The sequence below is a fragment of the Stylophora pistillata genome, chromosome 11, assembly GCF_964205215.1.
Source record: "Stylophora pistillata chromosome 11, jaStyPist1.2, whole genome shotgun sequence".
NCBI classification, from domain to species: domain Eukaryota; kingdom Metazoa; phylum Cnidaria; class Anthozoa; order Scleractinia; family Pocilloporidae; genus Stylophora; species Stylophora pistillata.
The window spans coordinates 25,462,415-25,475,381 of record NC_142529.1 but is presented as its reverse complement, the minus strand read 5'-3'; the positions used below and the strand labels follow the sequence as shown (position 1 = coordinate 25,475,381).

The window sequence follows — 12,967 nt, the reverse complement described above, 5'->3', positions numbered from 1 at the left end:
AGTATGTACTATTCATAATAGTGTTTGAATGTTAACTCAGAGTCCTTAATTAACTTTCTGAGTCCCTCTCTGGAAAGCTTATATGATGTTGGCAGCTCTGTCTGCATCCTCCCTTTCAATTTGGTTGTTCTGTGCCTTAAATTGCCCCCTCTCCTCCAAACCTCAATTATACAATTATCTGCCTCAATGCAGCAGCAAGAACATCTAGATCAACTAATCAATAAGTTATTGATTTACAGGCATGATCAGTTTTTCAAAGGATTCTTAAAAACTGTTCAGGGCAGCTGCAAAGAAGATGCATGGTGAGTTTTCCCCAATCCTATCTGGGTTTGGGTGAGAAAAATTCAGCCACACTATCATAATGGTATCTTTCTGCCCTCTTGTGCTTCCAATTCCATAGGCTTAAAGCAAGAATTTTCTAAGAGAAGTTCAAGGACTCATTCTAAATGATCCATAGGAAAACAGGGACAGTTTAACTTATTTACATGAAGTCTAACCCAAACCACGGTTTTACACAAGCAGTGGGCATTAGGGATTGTTAATAAGATGGTTGATTTAACTAAATGAATTCCCTTCCACTATTAGCTTTTGGGCCTCTTGACACTGTTCACAAAATGAAATATTCAGATTATTAAAGGTGAAGATGGCTTAGGATGAGTAGGTTTTGTTGTGCTATATTGGCTAAACTTTGTTTAAATAGCTGCGGCCCTTAAGTTAAGTTTGAAAACACTAGACTGATAACCATGTTATGCAAATTCCAAGATCAGTTCTCAGGGCTTAGATTTCGTTTCTTGAATGGAATGTTTCCCTAACACCTCTACCAAAGTAAGTTAAATTTGTTTTTTGATAATTTGTTTAGCTTATGAGTTTCTCCTTCACAGTCCCCTGATATTTGCTTATGAATTGAAGGAGAATTTAAAACTAGATATTATAAGACTGCAGTCAATTACTGGGCTTGTTCTTGTCATTATAACCCCCTCTGTTATAGTAATTCATGCAATCTGACTCGATCCAGGCCAGCTCATGATGGTCCATGAAATCAATCTGGTACCCATTTCTTGAAAGTCCTGGTGACTTAATGGACCAGTAAAGCTGTTCTGTTTTCATTCACGATGGGGACTTCAAAAGTTTTGAAAATGATACAATAACACAGTCAGTTAAAGAAACAAAAAGGAATGGTTTGAGTGCCAGAACCTACTTTCCCATCCATTAAATTTTGATTTTAAAACATGGCTTTGGGCCCATTATGTTAGTGGGACTTCCAAGAAATGGGCCTCTGGTCTGTCTACACATCATAGTGGGTGGGGGGTGGGGGGAGGAATTAAAAGGCAGTGGGCTGGTACCTATTACACAATATTTCAGGCTCCCTATTCAAAAGTCATAAAAGTTTAATTATGATTATGGCATATTGGCACCTGGGTCAAGTTGTGTTCCTGGGAAGAATTAACTTAAGAGTGACCAGCATCGAATTTCTCTTTACAGTTAACTGCTGAATCATTCATTTAGATCACAAGAATAAAGGAAATGATCACTAACGAAAGAAGCTCTTGATTGTCAAACACATTCTCCTTGTCAGAAACTTAGGAAATGAGTGGAAAAAAATATGGAGAATATGCATATTTGTGTCAGGGTGGAAAGGTTCAGTTAAGTCATTAATTTTATGGTTCTCCTGAGATCAGTCCACACAGGGAAGTGAATGGATAGCTTTCTTTTAATAGTTGTAATATTTTTATCTTATTGCTGTGGTCATTGGAATTTATAACATAACCAAAGCAAAGCGCGCACTCTGATTGGTCAATTTAGTGTCCCCCATTGATATTTTTCTTTATTCTCATCACTGATCTGCTTGGCACTTTATTGATATTGTAAGGAGAATTTCAATACAAGTCAGAGAGAGTTCAGGGGTAGATCCAGGAATTTTTCATTGCTGCCGGTCCAAACTTTGATTAAAAAGAGACATTGTTTTCTTATACACTAAAATTAGGGCCTAATATTTCAAGATACATAGGTTTTGAATACTTCAGGTTGAGTTGCTATGTGATCATGTTGTTAGAAGAATTTTGGTTTGAGGCATTTCATGAGTAGTAAAACTACTTCACAGGTCTGATTTTGGGGGGATTCGGACCCTCAGCACCTTCAGTCTGGATGCCACCACAAGAGATTATCCTCCTTATGGAGTTCAGGTATGATAGGGGTTGATTTAGATTCTGATTCCATTTTATGACTACATTGACTGAGAATACCAATTAACAATAGTTTATTTAAACTTCTTTTTTTAGGCGGTAAGTGTTCAAACAACTTTGCAAACGCATTATATTCCACCTATTGAGCTTTTTTTTAATAAGAAGCTTTAGCGAAAACTGATGACAAATTGTTCATTTTTGCCTTAAAGGCATGTTTAAATTTTGAACAGTGATCTGTCATTAAATAAATAATTTTTTTATACATAATTTCTTATAAACAATAGGTTCAGGTAACTGTCTCCAATTAATTGCCTTTTTCAGTGCTAAAATGGCTCATTATAATTTTTAAAATTTAAAAAAGTTTGGTTTGATTTTAGCCTAGTGGGAGTTTATAAAGAGTACTCGATTTAGGTAACCGAAATAATTTCCAACGTCGGCAGAAGCCCTTATGCAAGAACTTAACTGGTCAGTTCGTCTGCAGAAATAAAGCTGAAAAAGTATCGGTATGCCGGTACGAAACTAGCTCCACAAAATGTTCGCTTAAGTTAGGTTTCTGATAGTTCGACAGAGCTCAGAAGATTTAGAAAAAAATCTTTTCGTTTATGTTATTTGCCTTTTGGTGGATCGACCATACAGACCGATCCATGACCCTCAATAACTTGATCGCTTTTTCTTTCTTTAAAATCACTTTTTTTACTTTGACCATACAAGCACACTCACACAATACGCGCTCACCGATTTCTATAATTCATGACTTCATAAGGAACCAAGTTCTAACCTTCAGAGATCCATGTGAGTATCTGGTTCACTACAAACCTACCCCTTCTCTAGCACTACAAGAGTCAACTGGTAACAAGTTAGGGTTGATGTTGGGTTTGGAGGTGGTGGGGGGGGGGGGTGCGCAGTTGCTTAGATATGACACTGATCCGAACTTTTTAATTTGAGGACAAAAAACTCACGAGGGCGTTACCGTGACCGTTCGGTTAAGACAGGCTGCGCTAATAAACAATCAAATTGCTGAACTCGTTACTGTGGTTTCGTTGGGAAAAAATGAATAACACTATCATCTGAAGGAACTGTGGAAGCCATGCTCTCACGATTTCCCCTCAAGCTTGGGGAGTAAAGATGTACTGATGGGGGCACAAGAACCCCTTTTCTGCTCTGCGTCGTCTACACCCTCTCCTCCTTATTGTATTATAGTGTGTCCTGATTGGGGTCAGACGCGAGTCATATTCTGAATGTTATCTCGTTTATTTCCTCTTATGTTTGGCCCCAGGATGTCTTCTCTACTGTCTCTACTCTCAGCTGGTAGCATATTTTTACCCTGAGATGACGCAGAATGCGGCAAATGTTTTAATTCATGCTGAGAATCTCTATCGTTGCTGTGAGAATGTCTTGCATTGCTAGCGTATTTTTTGGCTTTGGAGTCGCCGGTAGATTCATATAGTGGCGGTCTTTGAATTCTCTCCTCAGATCTGACAAGTGGTGATATGGGCAGCGCTGAAATTCCACGATTTCCCCCTATGGCATTCCTCCTCTTACATGGCGGAGTGTCACTGGAAACCAGTTCGGTTTTAGCCCTCTGCCTGGGTTCTACAAGCTGTTTGTTCTGATTTGATCTGTTGCCACCCAAATTTTCGGTGGATTTCCAAGGTGGTGCAGGGTCTATTTTAGTATTGTTCCTGTGCTGTTCCCCTTTTTCCTCAGGGAAGTCTTCACTTGAGTCCAACGTCACCCCTACTAACCTTACATTATTTTCAGAGTCACTCCGCGTGCGCATGTCATCTTCCGCTTTACTGTCCGAGAGAACAGCCACTTTGGTAGTGGCATTCTTGCGCTCGGAGGTGTTTGACTCGTTTGAAGATTCGTGCTCTACGCTATTCCTGTCCAGTTCGGTATGTTCCGGCCTGGAATGTCCGTGACTTTCACTTTCCCCTGGGCTATCCCCGTCCGTAGTTGTGTAATAATAACTGTCTCGGTCCTTCTCGTTAGACGATGCATCTCCGTTGCCACGGCTGGCCAATCGCTTACTTCCGCCCCGCCGTCTCCTACGCTGACTATTTCTTCTCGCCGGAGGAGACTGTGCGGGAGAAATTGCCATGCGACGATGTACGTGCGATGGAGTTGTTATATTAAGCATAACGTCACTAACCCCCTTGAGACCGCTGGATATATCCACTGCGCTACCCGTCGGGGGAGATGAGAACAACTCTTCTGTACTCTTTTTTCCATTGGAAGTACGGTCCATTTCTGATGCGTCCGACTCTAATGTAGGTAATGCAGCATGTTGTAATGCAGCATGTTGTAATGCAGCTTCTCTTCGAGTCGAACGACAGCGAGGAGTTATCGATGGATTCCGTAGACTCTTACGAGGTAAAGGCAATGCTTCTTCCCGAGGGGTTGGACTTTCGCCGTCATCAGAAATGTTTGAGTTTCCGTCGTTGTTGAATAAAGTGGACTCGGATACGAGTGCGCCTGCAGCACCGAGTAAAAGCGGTGTTCTTTTCTTTTTAGGAAGTTTTAGTTGAGCTTGTGCGTGAGAGTAAAACAACGTGAAATTGCTGCCAATCACTGAAACAGGCAATGCCACGATAAGAACTCCCACGCATGCGCAAACTGTACCAATAATCTTTCCAAGGAGAGACTTGGGATGAACATCACCGTAGCCCACTGTTGTCATGGTGATTACAGCCCACCAAAAAGTTTCTGGAATGCTGAAAAAATCCGTTTCATCATGATTCTGTAATAACAAAACAAAGGCAAACAAAATTACAATCCTTCTGAAAGAAGTTAATCATTTGGTCACGACTGTAGGAAAAAGGAAAAACTTGAGTCCATAAAAAGGGTCTGAGTCCGACGCTCAACCTTGGAGCTATCACAACCCTCATTTCCTCCATTCGCTCTGACGAAGGGCTAACGCTCGAAACGTCAGCTTCGAAACTCTTTCCGGTGGCCAATTTAGATTATCAACTCAGTTGATAAAACCAAAATAATTTTTTTAATTTGTAACATCGACGCAGCACGGCAGGTCCCTTAGAAACTTACCTCCTAAGATCAAACAAGTCACATGTACCTTTTAAAAGGTTATATTTAACAATTATTCCACGAGCGCGCGTTGGATATGAGATGATAGATAGCCAACGAGGCGCGTAGCGCCGAGTTGGCTATAATCATCTCATATCCAACAAGCGCGAGTGGAATAATTGTTTTATTAAAAACGTTAAGTTAAGTTATTAAATTTTATTAAATTTTTAGCTCTCATTTAATTCTAAGCTGACACGTACGCTTACCATATTTGTAGATTATGGTATACTGGCTGATATACCATAATGGCTAAGCCAATAAAAAGTCTTGAATTGCATTATCCAATGATCTAGTTTTTAATAAAAAACATTATTACACGACTCGGGTAGTCAGACGGCCAATAACTAAAATCAACCAATCAAAATGCTCTATTGCCGGTCAATATTCTCTCAGTATTGGACCGGGCACTGTCCCGAATGGTCCCGAATTATACCGCACTTGCGTCCCTTTGAACTTCAATCGTATAATAAATCTCTTATTAACCAAGCTTGCTCGGGACCGTACTGGAGGAATATCGGCCCTCGGTCTTTTTTGTACGGACCTCGCTGCGCTCAGGCCGATATTCTCCCAGTACGGCCCTCGCGCTTGGTTAATAAGATATATGTTCCACACGGAGCAGTACCCAGTTTCTCACCTTTTCTGCGTAGTAAACCAACGTTGAGAAAATGACCATAGGAATCAGTAGGATAAGAATCAGAAGGAACAGTTCCCTGGCACTGGCCCTGAGTGTGTGCCCGATCACTTGCATACCACTCATGGTCCGGAAAAACCTGAATAACCTGAAAATCCTGATCAATCGGAGGACGAAAAGAAAGCTAAGGGTTTCAGAGACATTTGTTTCACTAAGTGCCACATCAACGTAAAGTGGTATTACGGATGCAATGTCAACCCATGTCATGAACGTTTTGAAGAAAGTTACCAAAGAAGGGCATGTCAGCAGCCTTGCTAGGAAATCTGCCGAAAACCAAACGAGATAGAAGTATTCCATCCCATCGAACAAGCCTTTGTAGTTCTCTTCCAGTTTTTGTATCGATTCCATGCAAAACGTTGCTACTGACAAGATGATGACGATCAAAGACACCATTGCAAAAATCTGTAAAGAGGAAAAAAAGTCATTCAATTATGACTTTTCCAAATAAGCCAATTTAAAGTAACAACCAAGTAAGTCAGCCGACTTGTAAGGGTTTACTGTCACTGTCATCGTCATCGTTATCAATATCACATCGTCATCTTCATCACTACTGAGCTCGCTGATCATGATAAGGATCACGTATTTCGACAGCGCCATGTCCTTTAGCTCATAGCACTTTACGACACTTTGGCCAGACTGTCTTAAGCAGTTTACAATATTTTGAAGGAATTTTTTGCAGCTTTCCCCAATATCAGAATCGAGGTCAGACCACAACGCTGGGAACTACATTCCCTATAGTTACTCTTTGCGCTAAGTGTGTGGGTTCAACGTCCCCTCCTAACCAGTACAGATCAAATGTGTATGTATAGAACTTAGACGTCTATATAGAACAGTACGTCACGGCGCGCCATGAAACATACGGCCTACTGCATATCTGATAAAGCACCACTGCTAGTATGGTGATATTTAAATGCAAATTAGATGAAATAGATTCCATTTGATTTACTTTAAAGTCACTGTCTTCACTAGGTTTTAGCTGTGGTCATAACTGAGAAAATATGACGTTGTGCAAAAAACATGACAGATAAATGTCATCTATTTTAATTAAAAATGACTTTTCCTCTCTGTTTACAAAACATGAATATAAACAATTCAGTGGCTGAAGGTACAGGGTACTGCTTAATTTTTTTCGGAAAATCAGGTCTTTCATACGGGAAACTAAATGAAGTGGTCTTTCCCATTGGAAATTTTTCGATATATTAAATGCCTTCAATCATATCTCTTTCCTCTTTTTTGTTTCCATCAGAGTTACCGAGAAATTTCCATTTGCCTTTTGTCAGCCAAAATGTAGCACTCAGGCTCTTACAAGGTAATATTCAAGCCTTTGCGAAGGAATCTCCTTGTTTCGTTCTATTGAGCTTCAGAAAATATTCAACCGTCCGCTTGAACATTGAATGCGCTTCTTTTTGATCCAATTCTAAAGAAAACCACCCCTGCTTTTTGAAGCAAGCATAAACTAAAAATCGCATCCGTGTCCGTAATAAGCATTTCAAAGAAGAGAACTGTATTTTTTTTTTCATGTGACCAATTTATCCCTTTCTTGACTGGTGATCATAAATTATTGACAATAACGGCACTCCCTACTAAAATTCCCTTCGACAATCGAGAGGAGATTGTAAGAGCCTTGAATAACTAACAGTCCGTGGATAACAACTTTTGCAGTGCATATCAATTAAAAATGCCTTTTAATTTCAAGTCTTTGAAATATCGGCAAATAGAGTTGAATAAATGTGGCGTGAAATTATCGACTCGCCAGACAATCGAACATTTAATAGCAAAACAGTTACGAATTATATGTATTTCAAACGCGCCCAAGTTGCATTTTTTCCACCGTAAGTACTGATCCACCCATACATTGTTGTGTAGCGTTAGGATACTTTAATTTTGACGCCGGTTCTTTCGTCTCAGATGACTATTGCCAAAACCTGCTGGCCACAATTCGCGAGCAAAAACACTTGAGCTTTCTTCAAAGTTTTGGACGGGCATTTTCTAAGATGATACATACTTTAGGCAACCCACGGTGGATTACGCATGATGTAGTATGATTGAAAGCTTAATGAAATGCCGGCATTGGAATTGGCGCGAATTTACCGGCTTTCTATGAGACAATCGACTTTCGCCAACATTCAGCCGATTATTATTTACATTTGAATTTTATTCAAATGAAAATACTCCGGCGATATCATCGATTCCTGATTAGGCAACCATAAAGCTGTTAAATTCATGTATTCGACACATTTGGAAAAACAGAGGTCAGAAAATTGAAATTTTCCACATCGCTTTTATATTCCATGCCAGCTTTTCGCCCCCTTCAATTTGTTAGTCAAATTTAGCTATTTACTTATATAATATTATGCTAAATTCCTACAGCAGGTACCCACGCAGATTGTTAGAGCAGTTTTAAGACAGCTTGTGAAAGATGAATATATATTTATTAACGAATCCTTTTAACAATTTTATTTACAGAAGCTATTTTACAGGATTAAAGTCAAGTTTTATCATTTAAGAATGTTGTATGACTCTTTAGGGCGAACTATGATAATATATTTTGTTTTACCACAAGCATACTTTCGGGAGGTGTTTATTAACGAGTTCAATACACGAAATGTATTGTTTTGCATTTCGGTTTAATTCACATGAAGGTGAAATAGAGATCTCTCTTAGAAACAAACTACCACGAGAAGAAATATTAAATTTTAGAAACGAAAAATGAGTCCCTTTTCTTCGGTAAGGAAACGAAATATTCTCTGAGCCATGAAAGATATACAAATTTGAATTTTAGATTCATTTGATGGTGAATTTTCTATTAAATCGGAGAACTTCTTCAAAGGTAGTTAATTTTGGGAGGAAGTGTTGTTTTGGCGCTTAAAATTTGAAAGGCTTTCGCTTACTGTATTTTTGGGTTTTTTTTCCAGCCCTTCATTAGAAAGCTTCGTTATGGTTTTTTGTTGTCGAATCAATAGGGAAACTAAAGATTGCATGGAAACGTTTCTGTCACATATCGCCTAGTTTTAGGAATAATTATTTTCATGGAGTTGTGAGTTTTAGTTCCACACAACAAAAGACCCGGCAAAATTAGTTTCGCGTAACACAAAAAGTGCATAAAAAACGAAGGAGCAGCTCTTAAAAAATTTATGAGTAAAAGAGACAATCTTTTAGGAGATCTAATAAGCTCAAAATAGACGCTGTTATTTCCATGGTCTTTAATGGGAAAATGCTTTGAGCTACGTTGCTAGACAATCTTGCTCGTGTTGAAATTTTTAAAAGCGAGCTGACTTGTTGACATTAAGTTAAAAGAAAAAAATGTGTTTAAAGCTTTGAACGGAATACACAGACAACGTCCCAAATGACAGTGAAAATGCATCAAGACAAACAGTATCTACGCCAGGAACTATACTTTGTTTTTTCGGCCAAACATGTGATTAAGATCAGATACGCTCTGTATAGGATGAATTCTGCTTGTTGACAAGTCTCTGTTTAAAACGTTTGAAAACGAATTTTGTGATGTTAGTAGAAGGCGCATCGATCTTCACCGACAATTATTCCATTTGAAGTTTGAAAACACATAGCCTTTAGCCAAAATGTCAACTGGCTCACGGTCATTTGCATATCTACAACCTTTTCGCGGGAGCAGAATTATTATGCAAAAGAAAAAAATTAAATAAAGTTTAAATGACTTAACCTTGCACAAAAAATCACACAGATGCACTTAAAGTGTTGTGAAACAATCGCGCAAATACACATCACCTCCGCACTTCATATCAAGAGCATGCAATTCGATCCATTGGATGTAAATTAGAAACGGACGTTTCTATTGCCGAGTAAAAACGAGAAAACAGGCGGGTAGTTTTTTTAGATACTCTCCGGGCAAAATCGTTTCGAAAAACATCGAAACTTTATGTTATGTTTTAATCTGGATTTCCCAGCCGTAGGGTATCTTCAAATCTAAACCTCTTACCTGTGCGTACTTGGAAGAGTAGGGCTCTTCTAACATGGCCCATATTTCGCTTTTCCACCTCATACGAGTTGAAACGTTCTTTCGAACTTTGAATGGACTGTTCTCGTTTTCGGATTCCTCGACGCTTTTTTGCAAGCCTTCGAATGCTTTAAGAGTGGCTTGTGCGTCTCTGTGTTGCGTGTAATTACTCCAGCAACACGGCTCCATCTGCAATTCATCGATGCCCCAAAAAGCCAGCTCTTCTTCAAATAGCGGCCCGCAAACATCGCTCGGGCTGTGTAGCTTACCAGTCCTATAGTAATTGATAATACTGGCGAATATCCCTGGATGTCGGTCAAAGAAGTACTCGTTGTTCTCGGGGTCGTATTCAGCTTGCTTTGAAGCATTTTCAGCTATCCAAGCCAGCCGAGAATCCGGTACAACTTTAAGTGTGCTTAAGTACGTCTCATGGCGATATCCACCTACGTTGATAATAACCCGATCCTTCGCTACGCCGCGAGCAGGCAGCGAGTCCTCGAAGTTGGATTCGGTTTTCGACCGAATTACCATCCCTTGTTGATGAAGCATCGAAACCTTGGAGTGTTGTCCAGATAGCCGCGTGCTATGCCTGAATTTTCACATTTTTAAAAGCATTTTTGTCAATAAAAATTTACGAGAGGCGACACGTGCGGCATGGTTGAGGCAATTCAAATCACAGAGGTTACATTCATTACACTTCCCAGGCCACCTGTTCATCGAAGTCTTCTTGTAATTTCAAACGCATTTGCATTTTATCCAAAACAGGTCTCGTTGATGCACCTTTTCGATGCTGTAACAATTGGGCGTTTATCACGGTAGTGACCCCAAACGTCCTGACTATTAAATAACACCTCTGTATCGCATTTGCCTGCACAGGAAACGTAACTCGATTGTGGTACGGGTTCTAGAGGCACTCTGGTTAATTTACGAACACACCGCGGTTTGTTTTACGTTGTAAATCAATATTTAAATACAATGAATAGAGCTATTAGCCAATCAAAAGACGACTATAAAACATAGCCTAAAAGCTTTAAATTTGTCACACACACCATTGATTATTTCTAGCGTTATGCTGTCAAAACTTAAGCCCAAAACATGTCTTTAACCGGATGCAATAAGAACTCGATGAAAAAAATCAAAATTATCATCGTAAAAATGAAATTAAACAGTTTGCTATCATTCCCTGGCTGACAGCTTCGAGACTATGTTCCTAATTGGCGGAAATCTTTAGTTCTCGCGTAGATTTGGCACCTAGGAACCTACTATGAACAGGATAATATCTCTTTGTTTAAGTTTAAAGTTTTAGTTGACGAAATTGCGGTTTCTTTTCGACACTCGCAAACAAATAAGAGCTTACTGGTAACAATGAACTTCAAAAACAAAGGCAAATTTGTTGTTAGGGAGATTATTATTTTTCCCTGAAAAAAAAATTAATTTCTTAGTTAAATTCTTAGGTAGATAATGATTTCCAAAGCCTTGAACAAAATAAGATACCACGGTGACCCAAAAGCCGTTTTTGAAGAATTTTTGCAAGAAAATGCGAAAATAATCTAAGCATTTCCAGAGTGATTTTATTGACAACATTTTTAATCATAAGCACATTAAAGACCACCCGTCTGTAGCCAGGATCGATTGTATTAAAATAATCGACTTTGCAGGAAAACTAAGCTGTTTCTTTAGTCGAGGAAAGTAAGGGGGGACGCAAACCACACCACTACACAATACAATCAGCTGAAGACATACCTTACTAGGAAAAATTTCCTATGAAATTTGCGACATAAACCTTGACGATGAACTGATTACAAACCTCTGTAAAGCGTGAGAGTTTCAATAGTACAAAAAAATTGTTGTACCAGCATAAGAACTATTAATTTAGTAAATGGACTGTCCATAGCATAGCAACGATGGTCAAAACACCCAACAGTAAACTTTTAATTAAGAATGTGTAGAATTTTGTCCATAGAACCCTGCATGCTATTCAAATTGCAATTACATATTTTAGAAGATGTTTTGATTTAAATGATGTTAAACTTTTTGCCGCAACTCAGCACTCCAATCTATGTGATTTTTTCTTCTTTCCAAATACCATTAACCGGTGGACCATATAGTTTAGTAAGCATAACCTTCTCTTAAAACGGTCGCTCAGAAACGCTTTTCAGAAAGATAGGAAACCGTATATTTAGTGTTGATTGGGGTTTGTGTAAATTGCCAGGCTGGAGTTGAAAAGAAATCAGTCGAGGCCTCCGGATCAAGAAGCACCTATTATGGAAAATCTGTGTGATTAAAAAGTCACAATTTAGCAGCCATTATTGAAATATGTATAGTACCTGATAACATACTTACAAGATCGTTCGTGCATTTGTTATGAGCTGATGCCAGCAGGAGATAAATTGCTGGATTCGCGAATTGAGGCAGCTCAGTTGTTGTACGGGACCAGCATATGATTAACTTGCTTTCGACGAATGCGAATGCTACCGCAAGAAAAACCCGCAGAAAAACACAGCGGTCGCGCGTCAGGCGTGCGCAAGGCGTCAAGTTTGATGACCCGCGTGCCGCACAAACTTTCAAAAAATAAATTTCAACAGAAAAAACAATGGCAGTTGTGTGTCAAATGCTTTTGCTTATTTTACTTTCTGCTCTGCATAATAAGCATTTGGATCCTTTTAGGTACACTACTTCGCTCCCAAAATGTGGCTCAGTTGATTTCTGGGTAAGTTGATATCTACAGCTTCTTTTGACTGGCTTTTCGTTCCAAACTCGCGCTCATCTTCGAACAGAGGCTGCATGTTGAGCGTCGTGTCTTGAGGGGGGGGGGGAGGAGTGGGGTGTGAAATATATACTAGATATACGCAGTGGCCTTGCAATAATCAAATTTCAACGTTTCGGTTTATATAAGGTCTCAACGTCTGCATTTTCGCAGGTGCTGTAATATTTTTAAAGGGTTCACTCCGTGTCACGAGTTTCAAAGAAACACCAAAAATTTGTTACTCGTGGTACTTTCAATAGGTTTTTTTTTATTTCTGTGGCTTTTGG

At 39.2% G+C, this 12,967-nt stretch overlaps 1 protein-coding gene across 1 annotated transcript; it reads right to left on the bottom strand.

Annotated features, from left to right (window-relative positions):
- Positions 1-3,079: 3,079 nt before the first annotated feature.
- Positions 3,080-10,859, bottom strand: LOC111336768 (voltage-gated potassium channel KCNC1-like). Its single transcript, XM_022942923.2, has 3 exons — positions 9,917-10,859; positions 5,902-6,360; positions 3,080-4,923 (listed from the first exon to the last, which is right to left on the bottom strand). Exons 1-3 carry the CDS (start codon positions 10,481-10,483, stop codon positions 3,400-3,402), a joined length of 2,550 nt encoding a protein of 849 aa, XP_022798658.2. The 5' UTR covers positions 10,484-10,859; the 3' UTR covers positions 3,080-3,399.
- Positions 10,860-12,967: the final 2,108 nt, after the last annotated feature.